The following is a 13,552-nucleotide window of genomic DNA, read 5'->3' as shown; positions in this document are numbered from 1 at the left end:
TCTGCGGTGCTGACGTCACGACAGTAGATGGCGCTGCGTGGTTTCTAGCCAATCTAAAATTGCGTTCAACCTCCACAAGTGACTACAAGGCCACCAATGGTCTGGAATAAGATTATTGAAGTAGTCATTTTAAAACATAATAATTTTCAATAAAAGCAAACTAAAATTTCTAAAGATCACTAATATTTGTTTTTAATAATCTATTTATTCTTCAACTACAGTTTAAGTCTAAAAAATCAAGCTAAGATACATAATTTGATAGAAATATACAATGAATGCATTTTTGGTTGCGCTAGCAATCACGCAGCGCCATCTATCGTTGTGACGTCACACCGCAGAACTCTATACGAAGCACTGACAGTACTGGTTTGGGATGACTACACAATGTAAAATCCACAGTTAACTAGTATAGTCCCATCTCCATCTTTAAATTATTCTTCACCATAATATGTGAAAAACTTCCAAGACACAGAACTAGGAGAGAACAGTGGAAATGAAACAAACTCTTTTTTAAAATGGAAAAGTACCATAAAAATATACCTGCTGGAATATTTCAGAAAAGCAGATTAATGAAATTTAGAATCAGAGTTTTATGATTCATCAAGTCACAAATTTCAACACTAAGCTTCTTCATACATAAAAGTATAATTGCGTCTAAGTTGGCCAATAATATGTCTAACTTTATGATAAGAAAATCAATTACTCATTAAAATTGAATTAATTAAAAACACTTCCTCTTTATGAGTATGAATTTTAAATTACTAGGCAAAAAAAAATGCAATTGACTGATGATAGAGCTCTTTAAACTAATCAAATAAATAAACTTGGATCAAATTTAAAGATTTATAATTCTAAGAAATCAGTTTCACATGAATTTAAAACTAAATCATAATACTAATCATTTTTTAAACAATAAAATTAAATGGAAACATATTTCGAGAATCAAAAAATATTTGAATCATCATGGAAACAAGATCAAATGATTGAATTTAATTCAATATAATCTATTTTGTCGAACTCATGAAACATTGTTTGAAATTTGCATTACCATACATTGAGAAATTCATGTTTTTTAATCGTTATTAAAATTATTTTGACATTTTACGTGTCCTAGAATACTAAACTAAAAGAAAATCTTCTTCATGCATCTTATGACAACTACAGACTGCATGGAGACGATCCATATGCTTAGTTAGTTCAGTTTCTTCATTAAGTGCTCTTTTAATTGTATAGTGTCTTTGAAATCATTAACTATACCAATGTTGGCAGCTCATTTGCTTTGTTTAGACCATCACATTTACTTATTAAAAGTTAAGGCGGATGACGCAAGAAAATTTAACCCCATCCTTACATTGATAGACTTTATTATTTTTATCATATGGCTTTAATATTTATATCAACAGATCTTTATTATTCATATGTTAAGATTTTACATTTATATCATAAGATTTGATAATTTATATCATAAGATTTCATTACTTATACCATAAGATTTCATTACTTACAGTATCTTAAGATTTTTATTATTTATATCTTTAAATTATTATTTTCTTAAGATTATTATTATTTATATCATAAGATTTATTATTTATATCATAAGAGTTTATCATTTATATAATGTAAGATCTTATCATTTATATAATTTAAGATCTTATCATTTATATTATAAGATTTCATTACTTATATAGTTTAAGATTTCATTATTTATATATTTAAGAATTTATTATTTATATTATAAGATTTCATTATTTATATTATAAGATTTCATTAATACTTATCTTAAGATTTTTATTATTTATATTTTAAGAATTGTATTATTCATATCTTTAAATTATTATTATTTATGTCATAAGATTTTATCCTTTATATAATTTTAGATTTTATTATTTATATTATAAGATTTCATTACTTTTCTTAAGATTTTTATTATTTATATCTAAAGATTTCATTATTTATATCTAAAGATTTCATTATTTATATCATAAGATTTCATAATCTATCATAAGAATATCATTTGAATTACTTATATCATAACATGGGTGGAATTATTAAAGATTGGTCTTGGGTATAATTTAAAAATGAAAGAGTGATTTAATTACACAACAACCATCATTAACATTTGTTTTTATTTTGTGTAATACCAATATTGAAAATATTGTCATAAAAGTTGGAAATGGAAAAGTATAAATATCTTTCAAAAAGAGGGTGCATCGTATACTTTTGTTTAATCAAGAATGGAAACTCAAAATGATAAAAAAAAAAAAATCATGCTAATTTAAAAGCATTAAATTCTGGAAAAAGTTTATAAAAAAATGTAATGTATAAATCAAGTGATAAATCATGCTTGAATTGCACCCATAATGCACCTATTTTGTGCATATCATTTTGTGTTTTGATTCGCTTACCTCTCAGAATACTCATTGTGTTGATAAGTATGTTATATATGTATTCAACAACTGAGAAAAACCATCCAATTAGGTATTAGAAGACAAACATAAAAATGTTCTAATGACTGTGGTTGGCAACCAAATTATTTTAAATTGTGAACAATGATTGATAGATTAATAAGTAAAGGTAAGTTCTGAATTCTTTATGAATGTGGGCAATGAGCTGATTGTAGTACAGTATAAACCTGGGAATTATCTGGATGGAAGGATGGTCAGTACCTTTCCATGCTGCCTTTTTCTCCCTATTGTTTTCAACCAGGTACTCATTTACAGGCGAGTGCAATCCATGGGTCTTTCCATACGATAGTCAAGTATCCTATCCAAATCTCATAGGTCTAAAGATGTCTTTGTATATTGAATATTATTATTTATTATTATTACATTCAAAAAGATTCAGCTACACAGAAATCTAATCACACCTTGTCTTATTTAGTAATACAGCTAAATTCAGTACACAAATGGACAATTTATAAGATTATTTGATAGGTATTAATTACAAGTGCATGTAGTTAATGTTTTAGTAATAAAAACATAATTTTATTAAATACAGCCCAACAAACAAATGATTATACTGTACATACATCTGCTGAACATATATTATAGTATTTATCAATATCACATTAATATAATTGTAAATTAACTAAGATGGTCCAAGGTGATGATAGATTGGTATCAAGGGGATAATATGAGGGAGTGGAGATTTAGTGTGTGGTACAGTAGTCTTTCAATTTAATGGCAAGTGTGGGTAGGAGACAAAACAAGAAAGCAGAATGGGTGGATCAGAAAGGTGTGTCTGGAGAGAGTACATGAAAATGATTATAATTAGCTAATCTACATTTTCTACTTATGAAAACATATAATTAAGGACATCTACAAAGTGTAAATTTAAAAAAGGAAATGTGGGTGTTGTTTTATTGTTTTTCTGTAGGTTGTTATTATTGTAAAAGGTATTGTTATAAACAAATATAAAATAGATCTAAAGTACAGTTTAGAATATTCTTGAACAAATATAGTATTAGAAAACGTAGTATACTTTAGTTCGTAATACGTCATCCCACACATCATTTCCACTAATGTTATTCTTAATGTATACATGTGTATTTTCAAGCATTACACAGCCACTGTATTATCCTCATTCACGATGAATTCATTTCACACAGTTTATAATATAATGACAACTTTGATCTTATTTATAGTTTCATAACCATTTGTTTATTAATATTGTCTAAACCAACTATAAATAATATAACAGTTCTTCAAAAATATATAATTATAATAATGAGTTAATTTGAATGCTTGATTACCATAAAGTTGTTTTAACATTTTGAAGATATTTTCAATTATTCAAACTAAAATGTTGAAAAACATTAGGACTTCATGTACTATGAATACACAAATTTAGGTCGAGGGGGTGGAGGAGTAGAGGTTTTGTAATAATAATCAGGTATATTTATTCATAAAAAAAAGACATAAAAAATACAACAGCAGCCAAAAGGCTGAAAAGTACAGTATTTTACAAAATTTGACCATAATAATACAGTAGGTGGACATAAATAAAATGGGTGAAAACTTACATTTCAATGGATAATTCTGAATAAAAATTTGGCAGTTTAATCTACAAATAAGATTAGGCCAAATAAAAAAATATACTTGTTAAGCGTCACATCCTCATAAATTTTCAGGGGCGGGGGGACGGTTTTTTTTTTTTTTTTTTTACTTTTTATGGAGGTATATTTTTGCGCGGTGGACGCTTTGGCCCACTTTTTTTAGGACGAAACGTCAAACTTTTAAAATGCGAAACAGAACAAAATTGACTATGTATGAAATATTATTGCCTAAGACAAAATTGAGAGTTTTGTATTGTTTATATCCTAGGCCCTAGGCTAACTAATCCGTCCAAGCTGCTACCCCCGCCTCACTCATCGGCCATCCGCCGTCTCTCGCTCGACTCATCTATCCAGGAAATTCCCTATCGCGAGAAGCATGATTTGGTCTCAATAATACTAAATAGTGGGCTGATTTATAGTTTGAAAACAGCTTACGGCATTTCTTAAGTGAATTTTTATTCAACTTATTCATTCTTCTTTGATGAATCCTTTGCCAATTGCTGTGTAAATCAGTATTTAAAGTTGTGATGCAAAAAGTGTATGTATTCCACAGGTAAACCAGGCATAAGGAAACCCATCGCCCAACAGGACCTCGTGGTGTGCCGATCTCGAGCGCGAGATCATCGTAAACAAAATTGGTAGAGTCCATTATGTATGGGGTGTTTCCTATTTACGAACCTATAAAAAAACGCGCTTCGACCACTGTGTAGGCAAAATATTTATTTCGTTAAATCCCTAAATTGATAATCGCGTATTCTGTAATCACGTGACTGATGATGTAATCCTCAGCGACGTACTAAATGCACATGATTTAATGTGTTGGGGAAAAAGCTTGCTGTTTACCACATTACATGATTCACGGTGCTATTCGCGTTTCCTTGACGTAAATCGGCGGCGTGTAAATGAAACAATTGTTTTCACCAAATTGCCCATAGAGCGATCGGCGGCTAGCGTTGGCTAAGCTAAAAAGTACGTATTTTTCAAAAATTACACTAGCCTAACAAACATTTGCTAGTTTTGAAATTTTCAACTAGCAATTATGAAGAATCTACTAGCAAAATGCTAGTTTGCTAGCGTGTATTTCGAGCCCTACTCTGGAGCTGGGCCGGGCCGCTGAACTTTCCGTTGTATATCGGTAAAAAAAAAATAAAAATAAAAAGAGAGGCGGCTGGATAATCAGGAGCGGGCGGTGACGCTTAACAAGTATGTTTTTTTATTTGGCCTTATTATTACATTTTTTGTAAAATAAAAGTTCATACCTGGCGTTGGTGGTGTTGATCCTCTTGAGTTGTTTGAAGATTTTGAGTTTGGTAGGACCATGATGTCACCAAGGTTCGAGCTGGAACTAAGACCACTTGTAGACCTGCTGTGTCGGGGGGAAGTTGGGTAACTACTTTTACTATTCAAAGGTAGGGTTGCTGCTTTGTTGTTATTTAGGAACGAAGAACTTTTACCAGCTTGTTCTAATGACGTTCTTGTCGAACTGCTACTTAAGTGTTATTATAAATAGCAAGGTATAGTGAGCAATTGTTGCGCAAGTATAGTTGTTAGTATTTCAAAGCAATTGTACCAAAATCGTATGAAATTGGCCAAGAAATAAACATTTGTACAACAAATCATATCAAAGATTAATCATTATAGTTAGTAAAAACATTAAAAAGGAGAAATGCAATAGAATTTAAGATAAATAAACAGGCATAAAGAAATAGAACATAAAGAGGATGAAAACATAACATAGTGGCAATTAATAAGAATGTTAGATAATACAAAACAAGGGTTGGAGGAAGGTAGGAGAAAAAAGAAATTGAAAACCTATTAAGATTTGTTTTTCATCAATTTTGAAATATTTTTTAATAATAATTATAATTTTAGCATATGTGCAATACTTAATTTGAAATAAAAAAAGGCAAAAAAAAATCTACTTGGGTTCAACTTAGTAAGGAAGGCATGCGATTCATCTTTTCAATAACGTATGATATCACCATGGCGATAAAACGGGTGACAGAATCGGCATAATCATAATTTTAGCATGGATTAAAAGTACAATTCGCTTTTAATACCTCAATGGCATGTTCTCATTTTTAATATTATGATAATAATGCACTATACTTTTGACATAAAACATGCAACTGTAGTTTCACTCAAGCGAACAATTTCAATAAAAAGACATAATTTTAGATCGTAATGAAAGAATTCACTTGAATACGGTCTGCTTCACATATTTTAAAATTTTACTTTAATACGTGAACAAAAATAACAATTTTGTGTTCAAAAGTATACTCTAACCCCTTGTGAAATAAACAGAAAGAGCTTGACTATACATTTCTATTGTTTAATAGAGATATGATTATGTAATAACATTAAAATTGAATAATTTTTTTTTTTATTATCTGTATTTTATTTAAATTATCTAATGGAAGAAAAATTGTGTTTCTTATTAAGCTCTGTCTACACTATCATCAAACTAGTTTGACAAAAAAAGTGCTCAAATATGATAGTGATATGCTCAAATATGGTAGTGATATGACATTATCATGTCCATAAATGGGCACATCAAATTGTTTTGTCACGTAAAATTTAGACAGAGCTTTAATGATAATTAAAGAGATTTAAAAATCCACCAATATAGAGTATGAGAGTATGGTATCATGTGATTAAGAAAATACTCAGAAAGTGACCATAAATTTAATTATATGAATTTTTTTATTTTGATTTAGATGCCAAATCTATGGATTTTAACTGTTCAAATGTGCCAGAATACAGGACAGAATTGTTCTTTTTGTTATATTAATGAACAAAACAAAATTAGCATTCAATTGATGCTAGTAAGAGAAAATACTACGTTGCTATAGTTACCAATTTTTACTATTGATTTTTCTGGTTATATTGTAATGTTTATTTAAACAAATTAAATACGGGAAGTTAAACAGATTTGTTAATTTGATTTTTGGAAAAAAAAACAATTGATTTGCATTAGACATTTTTTTTAAAATGAAATTAGATGTCAAATTATGGCATATAAATACATGTAGATAAAGTGAAACTTCAGTTGCACAATAATAACAACAAAAAACAATGATCACAATATTGTTAATTGGTTTTTGATGATTCAAAAGTACGATGTTCATATTAACAAAGGAAACATGAAATTTGATTTGCTTTTTATATGTTTATGGCAGTATGCTAGTTCAATTAAATAAGGATGATCAGGTACATCAGCCTGTCTAATAACTTCTCCTTAGATCACCTTTTTTGGATACTGCGATGAAATTACAATAGTTTGTATTTTTTTCTCTATTACGTTCATGCAGATAATTAAAATTTTGAATGTTTATGAAATGTTTTGTAAACATCAGCTCCATGGGTGGAGTGAGAAAATTAAATTAAAGATGTTGCACCTTCATGTGGATTTTTAAATTTTAATTACGAATATTCTGCCAGAATCATTCAGGTAATTAATATTAAAACAAAGTTTCTTGTAATAATGTGATTCATCAAAAATATATTAACAAACCTTTCACCTGCTTTGCTTTTTTTCAAATAATTATTGGTAAGTGCTAATTTGATTATAGCAATTTGTCAACATTATTAATGCTGGTTACAAGCAAATTTCTAAATTGCAAATTTCAGATGACATGGCTTTTTGTCACAGTTTGCTTCAACTTTGTATGATACAGAAAATAAATGATTATAATCAATCATCTGGACAATATTTTTTTAAATGCAATAATTTATTTGACATTAAATTAAATTATGTGTAAAACTTACTTGGCCATAAGTTTGCTTCTACTACTTGAGGGTTGTAGCCTTGTGCTCTCAAGTTTAGCTGGACTTGGTATGAATCCTACGTCTGCTCCTTCTTTCACTACACGCCCTATCCACCAGTCATTGTTGTATTTCTGTATAAAAAAAAGTAAATTGTTATTTAGTTAAAGCACATACATAAGGATAAATAAATGCCTCTTTTAGCCACAGAGTAGTAGCGTCAAATATGTTGTACATGCTACAAACCATTATGATTCAGCAATTGCGAAATTTTGCAGACACTCAAACTTCTTCATTAAAAAAAAAATGGAAAGGAAACCTCAAAAGAGATTGGCTTGTAACCATGTGCAGTAATTTGCTAAGATTTAGTTGTGTTTTAGCAACCAAAGAGTCCCATTTGTTGCAATGCAATTAACTATAATAAACTATGCAGGGTATTACTTTTTTATATTTGACTACATTGCAATAAGAACAAACATTATTAAGAATACCATAAAGAAAACGCATTCCTCGCATACAGTACGGAAAATATTCAAAGTAATTATTAGGCATGTTATTGTCCATTATGTGTCAGCTAAAAGCACATTGTAACCTGCCTTTAGGTAGCATGCACCATATTTCAGGTTTCTCTAGTACTTGCATACATTTAAAATTCACAGACACAATTATGTTTAGCCTAAGGAGATGATAAATGGGACAAGACTCAAACCATCGAAGCTTGTACACATACATCATATTTCCTCTCTCTTGAATGGTTTTAATATTCGAATGTACAAGAATATTTTAGAACAATACCAATATGTAGTTGTGCAATTCAATTTGCCATTTTTTTCTAAAGATATTTTGTACCTTGCTGCAGTTTTTATTTTAGGTGTAATCCATCGATACAAAGGAGGTCCTATTAAACTGGCAGACAGACACATCCATGTAAACTAGTTTTGATAGTAAACCAAAACAGCTGGGATGTCAAATTAAGGTTCATCAAAACTCTCCTATGACAAAATACAGTACTAAAACGATACCTTACTAATAATTTTGGCTCTGTTAGTAAAGCCCAAACACATACACAGAATTTAGCTACTGTTTTTTAATTTTATTTTTTATAAGATCTGAATATTCAAAGGTAATAAAGATTTTACAGAAATGTTTTCATGAAATTACAAAAAGAGGTAAACTATATTTCCATAACATTAGGATAAGGTATAAATTACATAGGAAATTAAAAAAAATGTTTTAATTATACTGTACATTGAATACAAATATATGATCGAAAATTACCATATAATATTGAGGCCTTTAGACAATATATACGTCGATATGCACATGTGACCTATCTAACTGAGTCACTACTCGTATAGTCTATCATTGCCTATAGCAGGCTGGCGGTAATGTTTTTCTAATGCAAACGCAAATTAGAGTAATCAATTTATTTAACATAGAAGATTAGTAATTAAAGGAAAGACCCTGTTTTAAAATCTTTAAGTATACCTCATAGGATTTCAAATTGAATTTAAGTAAAAAAATGGAAACAGTTTCTTGGAAATAGCTGATACTAGTGTAAGATTTCTGAATAATCTTTGAGACTCTCTCTGATTAAAATTCAAAGCATTGGTTGAATAGCCTATCAAGATTGTGCAAGTATCGATCGGCAAGAGCATCTCCTTAGTGTAATATTCAGAATGTACATCTAAATTCAAAGTGAATCCATTTTACTGATGCCTAGATATATTCACTATTTAAGACTTGTCGTTGTTAGTCATTGTTTTCCCTTTTTATTATTGCATCCAAGCCAAATGTCATAGAAGCTATTAACCTGAAACCTTTTTTGTTTAGGTCCAACCAATAGAGGTCTAATCAATAGAGGTTCAATTAATAGAGGCCCAACTCATAATCTAATCATAACTAGATTTGAACTCGTCACTTTTGACGAGTTAGTTATCTGCACGACAAACCATGTGCACATCATACGTCAGAATATTGCGCACAGAAAAAAGATTAGGCCTATGCTCCGAAGAAAATAAAATGTTTCAGTGTGCTATCTATTTTGTGTCTAAGTAGTATACACTAAATTCTGTATACATACTTAACATATAGTGTAGCTTCGGTAAAATTACGGGACCCGCCTATTATTCCAATTTTTAACATGATGACGTCATCAAAATGAAACATAAAGATATTAGGTCTTTCACCAGAAGGATTACTCTTTTCTTTTAAAAGTAATGAATACTGTATTTTACAAATTAACAACAAAACATGTCAAATTGTCATGGGATATTAAAAACAATAGTTGACGATACAAAAAATTTTAATAACATTTTTTATATCTTAACCTTTACATACTGCAGTGCGAGTGATGCTTTTTATAGAGCTAAATCACAAAAGCGGACAGATATTTTCCATTTCACCTTTTGTATGCGAGTCATAAGTTGATAAGGTTACGGTAATTAAAAAAAAATGTTTATAATTTTGTAAATCAGGATTGTTGTTTATAAATTTATTTAATATAATTTAACACAATACATTTTACTGTATTTATTAATTAAAAGCAGTGATTTTCACAATCATTAACGGCACACAACATTTTTTTTTAATTTCCTGAATCAGATTTATATCGCATATTAAATATTTAATTTAATTTTCTGAACTACAATATAAAACACCATATTTTAAATATATTTGTATTAAATAATTATTAATTCATACTGATTCATTTGTGAATGTTTTTTTTTAATTCTAAAATCTATTTCATCAAACAGTAAATGAAAATTGCATCTCAAATCATATGCATAATTATCTATTTATGCTGCATAAACTATCATCTGCAATGAGGCATTAGATAGGTTTTTTTCTTCATGTCTTGAGACATTGTAAAAGTAATACTCGATAAATACATCTTGTGTAATGTAGTAATAAAAAAATATATATGAATGAATTATTTTCATTATATTACATTTGAATTACTGTCTATTGTAAATATATTGGAAGGATTCTTTAATTCAAATATAGCCATGTTTTTAAATGGTAAATAGTAATATGCCGCACTTCAGGTCAGTGGTTGAAAAAAAAAAGGTCATAGTTGTACAATAGTTGTTATTGTATTTTCGCTTTGTTAACTACAGGGGCGGATTGCTATAAAACAGTCTTAACTGATGGTCTTAACTCCCCGATTAAAGCCGGATTTATCAGATAGACAGTCTTACTAAAGCCACCCCTGTTAGACCATTGCTATAAAACAGTCTTAGATAAGACCGTGTAAAGTAACAAATTGAGGGCGTACTTTGCACGTAGAATACCAAATAAGGTAATGTTCGTCATGCTTGTTTAATTCACAATCATAACAGTACGTACATTTCTAAGCGAGAAAATCCATTCTAGGCCTATATAAGAATAAAATCACCATTATTATTTGATGTAACACTTAAAACTGGTCGTTTTTGACGATAAATAATACGTAAAAGCAACAAAAAGAGAGGTTTCAGATTGTGTTAAGACTCATTCAAGTAGGCTTTAATTTTAAAGACCATTTACAGGTTAGACCGCGGTATAGCAATAGTCTATTAATAAAGACTACTTGCTACGTCACAAATTATAGCCAGCTAAACGCTAAGACCCGTTTATAGACCGCTTATAGCAATCCACCCCTGTTGTGAAAAGGAATTACCAAAAGAGTGTATGATACTTTATCGAGTTAATCAAAAGTTTCCCCTGGAAAAGTACACTTTGTAGAGAATAAATGGAAGGACAGGAACTTAATGTTTGGGTGACATGGGGAGAAAAGATGGGATCAGTGCCATTAAAACTGCTTAGAGCAATGGAAAACTAGATTACATATCATAAACAGAATAGGGAAAAAAACATGTATAACAACTAAATGGAGAAAAATAAACAGAACAGAAATGTTTTATTTTTGCTAGCAACAACTATAAAAATCGAAGATAAAAGGCGGCAAAACAATAAGCATCTATCCTGAAAACCAGCATCCACCTACACACAATTATTGGTAATAATAGCAATATGAATATGTATCAATAGGTTAATATTCATAAGTCGTATTCCATTGTCAATTATAGAATAATTTTAGATTGGAATAAGTTACGTAAATTAAGAAAAAGAGTATGAGCAATAGCAGATCAATAATGAACCTACTACTCATCAATAGAATAAATTTAGATAGGAAGAATGTGACATTTTCAATAGTTTAATATTCATAAATCATTTTACTTAATCGGTTATAATGCATCAGTTTCTCCTTCTGCTTATTATAATAAGAAATAAATCTGTACGCATAAGCAATAGTACTCCTATATTGGATCTAATCATTTTATGTATTATTAAAATAGGAATGATAATACGCAAATTAAGTTAATATTCATAAGTCACTTTCTGTCATTACAACCTCAGCATTATCTCAACTCGTTTAAAATGGGGGACACTTTTTTTTTACATGAGAAATAGCAGTAGGCCGATATTGAATCTAATCAATTGTATGTAAAATAAGAATTATACAGTAATATGTAAATTTTCATGTGAATATTCATAAGTCATTTCTGTCATCACCGTTTTAGCATACTGTAGCTCATCTCATACATTAAATAGGCAAGCATTATTTTTAGAGCAATAGTAGGCCGATATTGAATCTAATCATTTGTATGTAAAATAGAAATTATACAGTAATATGTAAATTGGCATGTTAAATATTCATAAGTCATTTCTGTCATCACAGTCTCAACATAGCTCATCACCTCCTATAGAAAATATGTACATATGAGCAATGGTAGATCAATAATGAATGAACCAATACTGTACAACAGGCATGGTAGAGATTATCCCATGGTTCAAGGCAATGACTGAATCAATGGCTGGCATTTACTAATTATAGGTATTCTATATGAAGACTGGTTTACATTTGTAGTAAAGGCCAATTTTAATCAAATCTTAGATGCTAGATTCTGCACTACAGTAGACGTCAACAAGTTACTACTGAGAAATGATGATGATGAAATTGAAGATTTATGTCATTCGTAGCTAAAAATAAAAATGATGACGAAAGTGACAATGCTATAAGGCTATGACTATGAAGTAAACATTGATTCTCTAGATGTTGCCAATGAAAGATGATGATGATTGTTAATTTAAATTGTCAAAGATGAAATGGCAGTAATAATTTAAAAAACATGATTGTCCTTTTGAGTTTTTGTAATAACTAAAAACATCAAGCAGAATCTCAAAGTTCAGTACTATCAACTATATTTCATTTTATAAATATTTAACTTCTTGTATAACATTTTTCATTGCAAAACACACTGATTACTGCTATGTATAACTAAAATGTTTATTGAATATGGACTTGTTACTTTATATCCTCCTATTGATTCATCTGCATATTTTTTTTCCCTATTAACATTCTTCTTTAAGGAATAGCACCATAGTTCTTTTCCAGATGTAAACAAGAAAAGGTTAGACAATAACTGGAAAATGAAAAATTATTTTTGTTCATTGAATGGCTTCCCAAATTAACATACAATATCTCAGTTCTCAATTGCATTAAATACAATAGGACACTAATAAATGTTAACAAGCAATATTATTAATACAGTATAAAGTACATCTTCACCTGCTTGAAGTACAGTATACCAGCAGATATATCTTACTCTTACACAGAACAGTTAATTGCACTTTGTTAATTCACCATGGTTAATTACACTTTGTTAATTAACACGCATCTACCATCTG

The 13,552-nt window shown here is 29.3% G+C and overlaps 1 protein-coding gene across 7 annotated transcripts in view; it reads right to left on the bottom strand.

The window, feature by feature from the left end:
* The window catches only part of LOC140040458 (voltage-dependent L-type calcium channel subunit beta-1-like), a 76,116-nt gene that overhangs the window by 25,561 nt on the left and 37,003 nt on the right, over nt 1-13,552 (bottom strand). For 4 of the 7 annotated variants that reach the window (XM_072086420.1, XM_072086419.1, XM_072086421.1 and 1 more), the window contains 2 exons: nt 7,823-7,953; nt 5,314-5,540 (listed from right to left, as the gene is read on the bottom strand). In XM_072086420.1, coding sequence (XP_071942521.1) covers nt 5,314-5,540; nt 7,823-7,953 — 358 coding nt within the window. The remainder of the gene's footprint in view (nt 1-5,313; nt 5,541-7,822; nt 7,954-13,552) is intronic. The other 3 variants (XM_072086422.1, XM_072086425.1, XM_072086424.1) reach the window with 2 other exon arrangements.

Source organism: Antedon mediterranea, chromosome 2 (assembly GCF_964355755.1).
Source record: "Antedon mediterranea chromosome 2, ecAntMedi1.1, whole genome shotgun sequence".
Classification (NCBI taxonomy): domain Eukaryota; kingdom Metazoa; phylum Echinodermata; class Crinoidea; order Comatulida; family Antedonidae; genus Antedon; species Antedon mediterranea.
Note: the sequence above shows the minus strand (reverse complement) of the source record. Positions and strands in the feature narration are given on the sequence as shown.